This window comes from Pseudonaja textilis, chromosome Z (assembly GCF_049901715.1).
Source record: "Pseudonaja textilis isolate UNSWEBS1 chromosome Z, rPseTex1.2, whole genome shotgun sequence".
Lineage (NCBI taxonomy): Eukaryota > Metazoa > Chordata > Lepidosauria > Squamata > Elapidae > Pseudonaja > Pseudonaja textilis.
In genome coordinates this window covers 84,821,809-84,834,700 of record NC_142008.1, presented here as the reverse complement: position 1 = coordinate 84,834,700, position 12,892 = coordinate 84,821,809, and the positions used below count along the sequence as shown (strand labels likewise).

General features: G+C 35.1%; 1 protein-coding gene across 6 annotated transcripts in view; it reads left to right on the top strand.

The window, feature by feature from the left end:
- TANC2 (tetratricopeptide repeat, ankyrin repeat and coiled-coil containing 2) overlaps window positions 1-12,892 on the top strand; it is a 343,732-nt gene that overhangs the window by 250,713 nt on the left and 80,127 nt on the right. For all 6 annotated transcript variants that reach the window (XM_087917322.1, XM_087917326.1, XM_087917324.1 and 3 more), the window contains 2 exons: window positions 76-242; window positions 9,239-9,846. In XM_087917322.1, coding sequence (XP_087773448.1) covers window positions 76-242; window positions 9,239-9,846 — 775 coding nt within the window. The remainder of the gene's footprint in view (window positions 1-75; window positions 243-9,238; window positions 9,847-12,892) is intronic.

Here is a 12,892-nt window from a genome sequence, read left to right as displayed (position 1 = left end):
CCACATAATTGCTTAAAACATATAATCAAATATAATTTTGCCTATATTTTTCTATGTCTCTATCACAAACTCTAGAACGGAAGATCCCAAATGAAGATTTCATCATATTGATTGATGGCTTAAATGAAGCTGAATTTCATAAACCAGATTATGGAGATACAATTGTATCATTTCTCAGCAAAACCATTGGAAAATTTCCATCCTGGCTGAAGCTAATTGTAACAGTTAGAACAAGTCTACAGGTAGATATAAGCTATGCCATGTATTAATGCGATGAGCATCTATTTGTGGAAGGGGAGAATTGATACCATTTCCATGGGAAGTATCATACTTTTTGGAGTATAAGACACCTCAAAGTATAAGACACACCTAGCTTTTGGGGAGGAAAACAAGGGGAAAAAATCTGTCTCTGCTTCTCAGCAATTTGCCTCCTTGCAGAAAACAGCAAACAGCCTGGTCAACTTCAGCACAGTCTGATTAGCATAAGCAACTGATCGTCGTTTGGGTCGGCCTCCCAGCGATCAGCTGTTTCAGACTGCAAGGATTTCTATTACCTATTGCCGCCTCTGCATGCCCCATTTTTGACCTCCCCATCCCTTTTTTGGCCTCTGCACCCCATTTTCAGCCTCTGCATGCCCCATTTTCCACCTGTTCCGATCCCTACTGCTCAGAACAAATGAAAAATGGGGGTGCGCAGAGGCTGAAACAGGCCAAAAAAGGGGTACATAGAGGTTGAAAATGGGGTGCGTGGAGGCCAAAAATGAGGTGCACAGAGGCAGCAATAGGTGATGGCAATCCCTGCAGCCTGAAACAGCTGATCGTTGGGAGGCCAATCCAATTGACAATCAACTGCTTGTGCTAATCAGGCTGTGCTGAAGCTGACTAGGCTTTTTGCTGTTTGCTACAAGGAGGCAAATTACTTGGAGGCAGAGGCCGAAAGGTGGGGGCCAGCAGGTGAACGGGCCTTCGTCAACATTTTCTGTATAAGACGCACAGACATTTTTACCCACTTTTTGGGTGGGGGGGAGTGTGTCTTATACACCCAAAAATACAGTATGTACCTGGATCAGGAGTATGTAAAATAAAAAAAAATAATATACTCCTGACCATAAAAGAGATACTATGTGTAATTTGTTGATACTTTAGAAAAAGTCAGAGTATAGACATCTGTTATCATTGATTGAAACCAGATGTAAATCTGATATGTTCATTTTTCGATTCATATGAGATCCAGAGCTAAAATGTGACTTTTCTGTGATAAATATTCATTATAATTGTGTTTCTCTGCAATACATATAATTCTACTGGTCCATATAGCTGGATTTCTGACCATCTTGTGTTTCATTATAAACTGCTCTTGAAATTATTCTGCTTCTCAGAAGAACCATTTGATGCAGTGTAAACATATTGAGTTTTTTTAAAAAAACAAGGTCCTTTTTGGACATATTCTTAGTCTTCTCACTCAATTCCAACTATCATGAAAAAAACTATTATATTTATTTGTTGGATGTACATAGTATTTTTTTCTCCAGAAACTTGAAAGTGGTATATATGTCATCTGTCTCACACTTTTTTTCCAGAAGAAGAATCTTGTGAGATAAAACAATCTATAGTTGCACTTCAAATTCAGTGCCCTTGAACTTGGTACCCTTGATGGTTCCTGGTCCAACATCTTAACCCCTATTCTGTTGTCATTTACTGGCAAGGGTTAAGCTAAAGCTGTTATACTTTGAAACCCACTACTAAATGTGTAGATAAAGATTGCCCTCTTTCAGGCTGAGCACAAAAACACCTGTTCTATTTACAAATGATTTTTTTCAAGTAGCTATGCAGTCAAGGATAAAGAGAGAGCTGGTGGTACAGACTCACATAGCACAGAAAATATTTTTTAAAAAGCCAAGTATTGGGTGATAGTTGAGCAACTCAGAGTTCAATGAAGGGGATCAGAGAAACAAATAGTCTACAGCAGTCTAAGAGGCTAACACCAAAACATTATTCTATCAGTCAAAGTGCTGAAAGTCAAAAAGCAAAGCAGGAATATGGATCCAAGAGTTATACCCAATGAAGGGTCAGCTGTTGCTGGCTTCTCTTATAAAGCTAGATACAGGAATGGGTCAGCTGACACTTTTGTTTACTGCTGTAGTTGCTGGGCAGAACTTATTTTCTTGACTTTCTGAAGTTGTCATTGCATCTTTGTATTCTTTTTCATTACTCTTTCCATATCTGCTGCTATTGACCTTCTGTTGAATCAGCCTCAGATGAATGATATCTGACAATTCCTGTGGTTGGCAACTTGATAAATCAGGCCCCTCAGACTCTGGCTCTGACTCTGCAGAATTTGAGTCCATAACAAAATCGTTACCTATCCATGACTTCCATCTCCAGTACATGGAAGCTTGGCTTTCTGCAGGAATGGCAGTAAAACTGCTGGACCAAGCACTGTGTAAATCTGAACTGTATCTTCCAAGAAATGACCTGAATTACCTATATAGTCAATCAAGTAATAGAGTTATCTGTGATAGCAGGTAGATAGGAGAAGATAGATTCAGAATACTTCATATTGCAGTTTCCTCTTCATCAGAACTGATGGTGATGGCTTAAAGGAAACATTGGAAAAAAAATGAATTGATGGAACACAGGATATAACTTGAGAATTATCAGGACCTTTAAAGGAAAAGCCATAGGGTTAATGATGGATTCACTATAGGAAAACACCCATAAAGCAATAATCAGAGAAATGTCTATATATTTCCTTGGTTTTATGAGCTGGTTTTCTGAAGAAAATTGGCTCTTAGTTTCTCCAGGAAGCAGTCTGGTATGGGGACTGGGCATTGGCAAATCATGGGTTGAACCTTGGATACTATTCAAAATTTGTATCAAAGTGGTGCTCAAGATGAAGGCACTTTTGCAAGGACACCAGTACCACTTCAAGTTGAAGACAGCCACCACAATCTGAAGAATCTGTAGACATCAAAGAAGCTAAATCAGTTTACTCTGACTTCAAGATTACATACATTTCTAGTAGCTACAGGTTTGCTGATGTCTTGTCTCACCTGCTACAACATGAATCAGGAAAAGTCACTTCATTCCCTCGTATGATCCCAGAGAATGGTTCAACACAACTCAATCTGTTGATCTATTGTAACAAATCAGGAAGCGTTTAGGGAATGACCACTATGCTCAAGAACATTTTCTGAACTTCAGGAATGAACTTATAATAGGTTTATTATAATTTGCAATTTCCAAGAAGCCTTGTATATCTTTCTTATTTCTTTGCAGAACTAACTCTTTGGATCTTGTTGGATTCCATGGCAATTTCAGCTGTGGATACTGAGTATCCTAGACATTATAATTTTGTTAAGTCAAAAGCACACCTCTCAAGCTTATGACAAAAAGACAATGTTCACAAGTGCATTGTAGAATAATACATGATCTTCATGAATTTGGTGCCTTTTGAAGAAATCAATTTATTATCCAAGAATATTATGGAGAATGTTGTTCATAAATTTTTGGAAGAGGTTGGGCACATTACAAGTGTTTCTAGTAAACATATTTGGTCTGAATGCTACCCTAAATTCATTGCCTTCACAAATTCACATTAAATTTCCTCAGAGATCCAGCTTTGATTTTTAATTTTTTAAAAAATTCCTCTTAATTAATGAGAAAAAGAAAAAGAGCAAAACACAAAGATAATAGTGGAAATGCATACAATGTCAAAAAGAAGAGAAAAAAACACAAAAAGTGATTTAACAAACAATAAAAGAAATATAATGAAGGGAAAACAGTATGATATGTTATAACAATGCAAACATATTTTTAATATTTTTAATCTATCATATTCTGTATAAATGGAAGTCCCGTATTTAGTATACTTGTCTCTATAAGGTCTATGTCTACAGGCAATCTGCTTATCAATGGCAAGAGCAATCAGATGTTCAATCATTGAATAAAGGGAGTCATACATTTATCTTCCCAATACTGCAAAATTGGTCTTTTGCCATAGTAAGGAAATACAGAATCCATGTATATTGTGTGTTTGTCAAATTCCAATGGGACTTGTAACATCATCATTAAATGAGTTGCACCAAATTTTACAACCCTTTTGCTAATGGTGGTTTAGTAAATCACATGGTAATTAAATAGCTTTCCCAATGAATTTGCTTGTCAGAAGATCGAATTTGCTATGGGAAGATTGAAATGGTGACCATGTTATTCTGGAATGATGCAACTATTGTAAATAGATGCTAGTTGTCAAGCTCCCAAATTTTAATTACTTGATTAAAGGGATTGCTACAATGATAAGTGTGGGGACATTTCAGCACTGTCATATCTTCAGAGAGTTGTTAAATAACTGATTTATAGGATTACCTGTAGTTCAAAATAATATTACAGTTTGAAACTTAACTTTTGTCACACAATCTTATTTATGTAATCCAGTACTTTCTCTCAAAACTTGGCAAATATAAGACATATAAACATATTACCCTGATTACATCTCCAGCAAATATTATTTTGTTCTGTAAGTCATAATTTGAAGTCCAAATTTGTATGGATTACTACAGTGCATAGCACTCCAATTAGTCCAAAATAAGTGGCTGGGAAAATAAGTGGCTGATTTATTGAAAAAAAATCACAGAAGGGATATAGTGACCCTACCAGTACATGAACCTCAAAGACCAAATCTATGTCATACTCATAGGATCTTTGTGGAGTAATCTATCTGCTTCTGCTTTCCCCAAAACATCCTCAAATTCCACATATTTATTTTATAATGTCATAGCTTTCTCCACTGAACTAGATTTGTTAAATTGTTCCCTACAAAGGATTGGTTGTTAATGGCTGCCCTTAAATAGGTCAGATGCAAGTGTGGCTCAGTTACGGGTATTTGTATTGTTGCTTCTCAAGGAATAGAGCCAACACAGGTCGTCCTCAATTTACAACAGTTCATTTAGTGACCAAAGTTATAACAGCATTGAAAAAAGTGACTTATCAGCATTTTTCAGACTTACGACCATTGTAGCATCACCCTGGTCACATAATCAAAATTTAGATGCTTGGCAACTGACTCATATTTATGATTGCAAAAGGCTCATTTTGCGATCTTCTGACAAGCAAAATCAGTGGGAAAGTCAGATTCAGTTAATTTTTACTAACTTAATAATTCCAGTGATTCACTTAACAGCTGTAGCAAGAAAAAGAATCAAATGAGGCAAAAATCACTTAACTATCTTGCTTAGCCATAGAACTTTTGGGATAATTTGCTCCACCAGGATGCATTCCTCATCTGAGCTGTAAAAGCAAATATACCATTGATTGAGTGGAGCAGAATATAAAATTCTCTGGAGTTATATAGTTATTTTTCAAAGCCCTCTGAAAGAGAGCTATTTTTAATTCCATTTGGAAGATAAGGTGAAGTGAATCAAACTTATATGAAAGAAGTTCCACAACACAAAATATAAGACAGAAAAATATCTCTTTTTCTTAGCCTGTCTGAATTCTCATTAAAAACTGAAATCATTAATTAATGAGGCAGTTCTGAAGCCATGTTATATAAGATTCTATGTGTCTGCTTGCCAGGCTATGTATGTATGTCTATCCATCTATCTACCTACCCATGCTATAACAAACTTTGGATAGCTTTGAGGAGCTTTTTAAACATATTTACTAAGCAAAACCCAGCAGTTGATATTATATTTGAAAGTCTATTACTACATAATTATTGTGCCAGTTAACATAAGGATTACTGCATTTTGTTCAAATTTCTAAACAGTTTTTAAAGAAACCATATAGAGAAACTTGCAATCGATTTCTAATGTCAGCGTGGATTATTGTTGTGAGATTCTCTTGCTCTGGATAGGCCTATAACCAAGCTAAGCATCAATTAAGGACCTTCTGCCCAAAGCCTTCTGTCCATTTAGCTCACCCAAGTCATTGACCTGCTTCTCTGCATATGTTACCCCTTCAAGAAAACAATATCAGAGCCAGTAGAATATCTTGATGGACAAACAATTCTGACTTGCCGGGATTCACTTGAAAATTTTGTCAAGAAAACTGCAAAGATTTTTTCAGTTAGTAGTCAGAAATCAAGACTGGCTTAAAGGCGGCACTTCCAGTTTGAGCTTCTTCAGCAACAGACCGAAACTGCGACTCTACGCGGGTTCGATCTGTGCTCACCGCTGGAGCACCCCGAGCCGGCTGGTTTCGGGGCTAAGCCACCCCGTAGAGGTGGTGAAGAAGGGGAAGACTGCCCGCAGGGTTGAGAAGAGCCGCATCTCTCCTCCTCAGCTGGCCATTACTCCCTTTCCCAAAGGCAGTTGTAGCGGTGGTCAGAAATGGCCACGACAAAGAAGAACTCGACCGGAAAAGAATGTGCAGGAGGAAGATAAGAAGAGAAAGTTTTGGTTGACTGGGTCAAAAGCAACAAATAAGATACCCTGGAATTTAAACTATAAAAAAATAATACTGTTTCCAAAGAAGATCTTTAAGCAGCGAAGGAGAGAGAAAAGGGAAAGGATTTGGGTTTTTTTCCCTTTTCCTATACTGACAGCTAAGAGACTTAAGCAAGAAATTGGAAAAAAATCCACTTTGATATTAATAGGCATTTAATGCTGAAAATAAAAAGTCAAAGGGATAATAAAGATTTCTGGATACTTAAAAGCTTTTGAAAACAGGAAAGGAGAGAAAAAGAATAAAAGGGCAGGATCTGGAAGGGAGGAGACTGCCTGGAATTAAAAAGAACTCACAGTAAAAGTTCAACAAGACTTCTAAAAGATACATTCTTACTGAAACATGGCAAGAAAATAGTAAAACCCCAGGAAGAGAAAGTGAAAAAAGAAATAAGAAGAAATAGCTTGGGAGTATTGGGATTACTTGGTGATCTCTGGATTCTTGGTTACTGCATTTGAAGTGTTTAAAATGGCTCCACTCTTAGAAGAACTGAAAATGGAACTTAAAAAGTACAAAGAAGATGCACAAGAAGAGAGAGGTTCTTTTGGCTTCGTATTTCAGTTCTTAGAAATGGAGATTTGGAACTATGAGAAACAACAAGAAATGCCTGCAGAACAAGAAGGTTGGGACAAAGAAGAAGCCATCTTTAATGAACAAGTAATCTTAGGTGGGGGGGGGAAGGAAAGTGGGGGAAAAGAATGGAAAGTTTAAGATTGGGAAAAACAACCCCCAAAAAGAATAGATTGAAAAATAAGTATAAAATCAGAAAGCAACAGAAGAGGGAAATGCAGAAGAGAGAATTAGAAGTAGAGAGACAAGGGGGTAAAAAGGGGAGGGAGAAGAAAAGAGGGAAAAAAGAAAGGAAAAGAAGTTATAAAGGACAGAAACAAGATATAGAGAAACAGGTCCTATAAGGGGTGAAAAATCTAATTGAAAAAGGGATTCTGCAAAGGTACATAAGATAGTATTGTTATATTAGAAATAGAAATAATTTCAAAAAATATGAAACAATGTATGATTAAAATGTTTGATAAAATAGCTATCGTAATTTAGTGGAATGTTTGTCAATAAATAAATGTAATAAAATGAATATTTAATGATTTATAAAACATATGTGAAGAGAAATAAGTAAAAAATTAATTATGGAGATTATACGTGTCTTCAAGGAAGTATGATATTTAATTGAAAAGAAATGTTAAAGATGTTAAGACTTTAATGAATATTAATGATAGAACTGAATTGGAATGGAATGAGGGTTTTAATTACATATATTTATAATCCTTGTTTTAAGAATATAGTGTGTATTATAAGATTGTACCAAGCAGAATTCAATTGGAAGTTATTATATTATGCATTATATTGAATGTTACAACCTTAAGGTGGTATATATTGAAGTTTAAATAAGAGTTGAATGGATAAAATTAAAAGATATAAAGGGTGTCATATTCCAATTAGGAACTACAGGAAAAAATTTGTTTAATGAGAAAAGATAATATGAAATTGAAACAGGACAGACAAAAGTATAAATATAATGATTTGAATTGAGATGAGATAATCAAAATAAAATTGAGAAAATTAAAAGAGGGGAAAAGCTATATAGAAAATGCAAAATAGTAATAAGATATGGAATAGAACACAAAAATGAGCATGAAACTGAGTTTTTGTCTGTATAAAGAAGTATAACCCGGGACCTTTCTATTTTCAAAAAAGATGTTTTACTTGTATAATGTTTTTTGTGTGTGTGAAAACCCAAATAAAACTTTAATTAAAAAAGACAAAGGATGGCTTAAAGGCACAAAAACCTAATCCAAATAAAATCTCTCATTGTCCTTGCTCAGAAGACACAGAAAAGAATCCAAAGATTATCAAGCTGAAGAAACTTCTCAGGATCTGTAAGATTTCTGTGAGATTGATTTTAAAAGTACCAAGGAATTGAAAAACCATATTTTAAATTCTTTATTAACTGTTATGAATTCTAACTCACTATAATTCTCTATTGTCCTATCTTCACTATGTAAATCATAATTGAATTCTTATTAAACCAATCCTGACAAAACTATTCATGTAATAATCTGAAATAACATAGCATCTTTAAATCTATGAAAGAAATCTGCTTTAGAAAATCATCTTAAATTTTATCTGGATTTTTGCTGGGGCAAAGGGAGAGTTATGAGGAGATTCCTGACTGCAAAATGTTCAGAATTTTTGCATCTCTGCTCTTGAGTATTTTAAAATGTTTCAAAACAAGCATATAAAGAATTATATTAAACATATGAATGTGTGCTTAACTTAAAACATGAACGAGAATTTAGCCTGCACTTTTCATTCATTCTTATCAGTGAATTCTGGACCACAGCCATATTCATCATCTATAAAGTGCCATGGCTTTGTAGAAACTATGAACATGTAGGAAATGTTCACATTATCATCACCTTATTCTTTCAAATGGATTTTAGAATTTTTAAAATGTTATTTTCACATATCCTTTCACAACAAGCCTATATGAATAAAAAATGTACTTTTTCCTATTCCCTCTTGCCCCTTGTTCTGTTTCATATATTTTAAATTGTAAGCCTAATAGCAAGGACTCTGTAATATTTTCAGTGCAAAGGCATAATAATATTTTAAGCAAAGAAAACAGTGATTTGGTCTAAGCATAAGAAATCCAGTACATATGGTTTGTGATGCTACTGGGAAGGTAAAAGATTGCTAGTATTTATACATGAGATATTGTATGTAAGCTTTCTTCAAGTTCTCTGGTATTCATTTTTTCCTTCTCTCTCTCCTTTAGGAAATAATAAAGTTACTGCCCTTCCATAGGATATTCCTGGATAGACTGGAAGAAAATGAAGCTATAGATCAAGATCTCCAAGCCTATATACTACATCGAATACAGAGCAGCTCGGAAATACAAAATAACATCTCTCTTAATGGCAAAATGGACAATACAACCTTTGGCAAACTTAGTTCTCATCTCAAAACCCTGAGTCAAGGATCCTATCTATACCTTAAGCTCACATTTGATCTAATTGAGAAGGGCTATTTGGTGTTAAAAAGCTCCAGTTATAAGGTAGTGCCTGTCTCCCTTTCAGAAGTTTATCTACTGCAGTGCAATATGAAGTTCCCAACACAGTCTTCCTTTGACCGGGTAATGCCTCTTTTGAATGTGGCAGTGGCATCTCTACATCCTTTGACAGATGAGCATATTTTTCAGGCTATCAATGCTGGGAGTATTGAAGGTACTTTAGAATGGGAGGACTTTCAGCAAAGAATGGAAAATCTTTCTATGTTTCTCATCAGACGCAGAGATATGACCCGAATGTTTGTACATCCTTCATTTCGAGAATGGTTGATTTGGAGAGATGAAGGAGAAAAGATCAAGTTTCTTTGTGATCCTAGGTAAGTAATTAATTCAGTTCTGCAATGAAAGAAAGCACTTTAAAAAATGAATGTAGTTCTGAGTTGCGATTTAGAAAAATATACTCCTTGAAAGCTAATATTTTCTATAAATGTGTCAAATAAAACAAACTTTGTAAAGGAAATTTGTGTCCCTGATTTTAATATATCATGACACAGTATTGAATGGTTTGGGGCAAATATGGCAAGATTTTTTTCAGTATAAAATAATTCTGAAAGGCAAACTTGATTCCTTTACAAGCATAGGTTTATTTGAAAAAGAAGAGTTGAAAGGTAGGCTGTAATGACATCTCTTCTGAAATTTCAAGGGGCTGCAGAGGCTTCTCGGAGGCTCGCAAGAAGCCTCTGCAGCCTCTGGAGGCTGAAAAATGGGCCTTCTGGAAATAACGGACGTGCCAAAACAGGCCCATTTTCAGGCTCCCGAGGTTTCTCCCAAGCCTCCGGGAGGGCAAAAATGGCCTCCCCTGGTTTCCAGAGGCCCTCTGGAGGCTAAAAACAGGCACTTCCAGTATTTCCGGAAGGCCCATTTTTCGGCCTCCCAAGATTGCATCCTTTAAGCCTCCAGGAAACGGATTGAAAATCAGCTGGGAGGTGCACGCATGCTCAGTGCAGTTAAGGGGACAGGGGTGTTGCACATACATGAGCAGGGGGACAGGGCGCATTGCATTGTGGGTGCCGGCACAAGCGTGCGCGCTATCGCGTGCATGCGCACTTTTGACAAACCACAACAAAAAGGTTTGCCATCACTGTATATTAGACTGTATAAGTGCATTAGACAAAGAGCAGTAAACATCCCATTCTGTTCAGCTACCTGTGTCGTCCTAGTCCCTTCCACCTGATAGGTACCTTTCTATATTTTAGATATTTTTCCAGTGATAAATACCAATAATACATTATTTTATAAAAATTCTCTTTAGAATTAAAACACAATGAGAATTTTAATTCCCATTGTTCCATTTGTACTGTATATTATACCCAAAGATTTTAACCCATTTCACTATACATTATTTCACTTTCTCATGTTCTATTTCAATTTGTAAAATGCATTTATACTTTTTAGCACTGTGTAAATAATTCTATTTCAAATTCTGTCTTATCATATTCAAAACCAAAAGTCTACTCACACATCATCACAAAATCTCCAGAACTGTAAAGCCTACAAACTTGAAATTTGGCATGTATGTTCCTCTTGACTTCTAGGTGCTCACTAAGAAAGTATTTTTTGAAATGACCATCAGAGCATTAGTATTTCATATATTATTATTAACATGCTCTGATGTTAAGGAGTTCTATTCCCCCTCCCCACCTGAAAAGAAATCTGTTCCAAATGCAAAACACAAGCACAGGAGAGGAATTTCAGTTTCAGTTTTAGTTTCACAGCACCAAGCTTTAGTATAGAACAGTTGAGCTAAGCCACGCCCAGGCTTCTTGCTGTCTCCTTGCTCACAAAGGAAATACTACTTCAGTTTCCAAACAGCCCTCAAATCTCTCACATAGATGCTAGCCAGATGAATATCAATGGATGCTGGTAGGCAGAGGCAAAATTTCCCCCCCTTAATTACCTCCCCAAAACTAAGCCCGATCACGTAGTTTTGTAGCGAAGCACAGGTACAGAGCTAGTAACCTTATATTTCTCAGAGTCACACACCCTTTCATCCAAATTAAACAACCTGCAAAGTACAATTTCACAACAAGTAGGCCTAAGCTGCTTCTTTCTCTAGCATCTTGGAACACTGTGTACTTAACTCACAGTTTTTTTTACTTGGCACATAAATTTAGATATGTCTTTCTTACATCGATTACCTTAATTGTCAAAACTGGTATTGTCTGAAACAAAAAATAAAATTATAGGTAAAACTTTTATTTTAACCCAGAAATTCTTTCCAAAAATGATAATTATAATTTCCTCCCATCTTGACATATCCCTTTTAATTCCTTTTATGTCTTAACATGTTATTTGTTTGAAACTACATAAGTTTATATTTGTCAAATTAACACCCAAGTATTTTATCTTTTTCTCAGTCATGAAACCATTTTGTTCTTCAATTCTGTTTGATCTTATGTCTTTTATTTTTGCTAATATCTTTGTCTTCTGTATCTCAAAACCAGCTAGTGCACCAAATTCTTTTAATTTTCTCATTAATATTTCAATCCTGTTTAAAAGATCTTCCAGTACCAAATTATCTGCAAGTCTTTGAACTTGTCCAGTGTTCCTTTTACATTATTATCCTCTCATCTTGCTTTATTTCTCTATTCAAAACTGCAAGAAACAAAATAAACAAAAGGGGGAGAGATAATGGGTAGCCTTGTCTTGTTCCTTTTTGTATCTCATAAAGTTTTGTTAAATCTCCATTAACTATAATTTATGCTTTCTGTGTATGCATCACTTTCACCCATTTTATAAAATTAGCTCCAAAGTTCATATCTTCTAAAATTTTAAATAAAAAAAAGTCAATTTAAGGTCAATTTAAATTGGCAAAGACTTTGCGTCTTAAAAAACATGCTTCCTGTTTTTTGTTAACCTGTTCCAAATATTCTATAATGTCCTATATCATTCTGAAATGATCTTTTAAGTGCCTTTAATGTAGAAGTTCATAAATAAGCTCTTGTAAAATTATTTTCAATTTAACTGCTAAAATTATTGTAAATAATTATAACTATTGGTTAGTAACAATATTGGTCTGTGTTTCAATATAAAGGTGTTAATGTTATATAAACTTGATACCTATACTCTGGCATGTTACCTCCCTGTAGGATAGAATTCATTTTATTTTGGACAGATTCTAAAAGTTTATTTTTAAAGTATTTGTAATAAAAACCTGGTAATCCATCTGACCCAGAGCTTTTTCCTGATTTAATCTTTTTTTATAGCTTAAGAAACTTCACTTAATCTGTGTTTGGTTCTCTGTAGACTTCGGTAAATTTTTTAAATTTTTAAAATCATCATCTATTATTTCTAGGGGCATGTCATGTCCTTTGTACAAGTTAGAATTATACTGATAAAAAGTTTTTGTATAACCCCACTGTC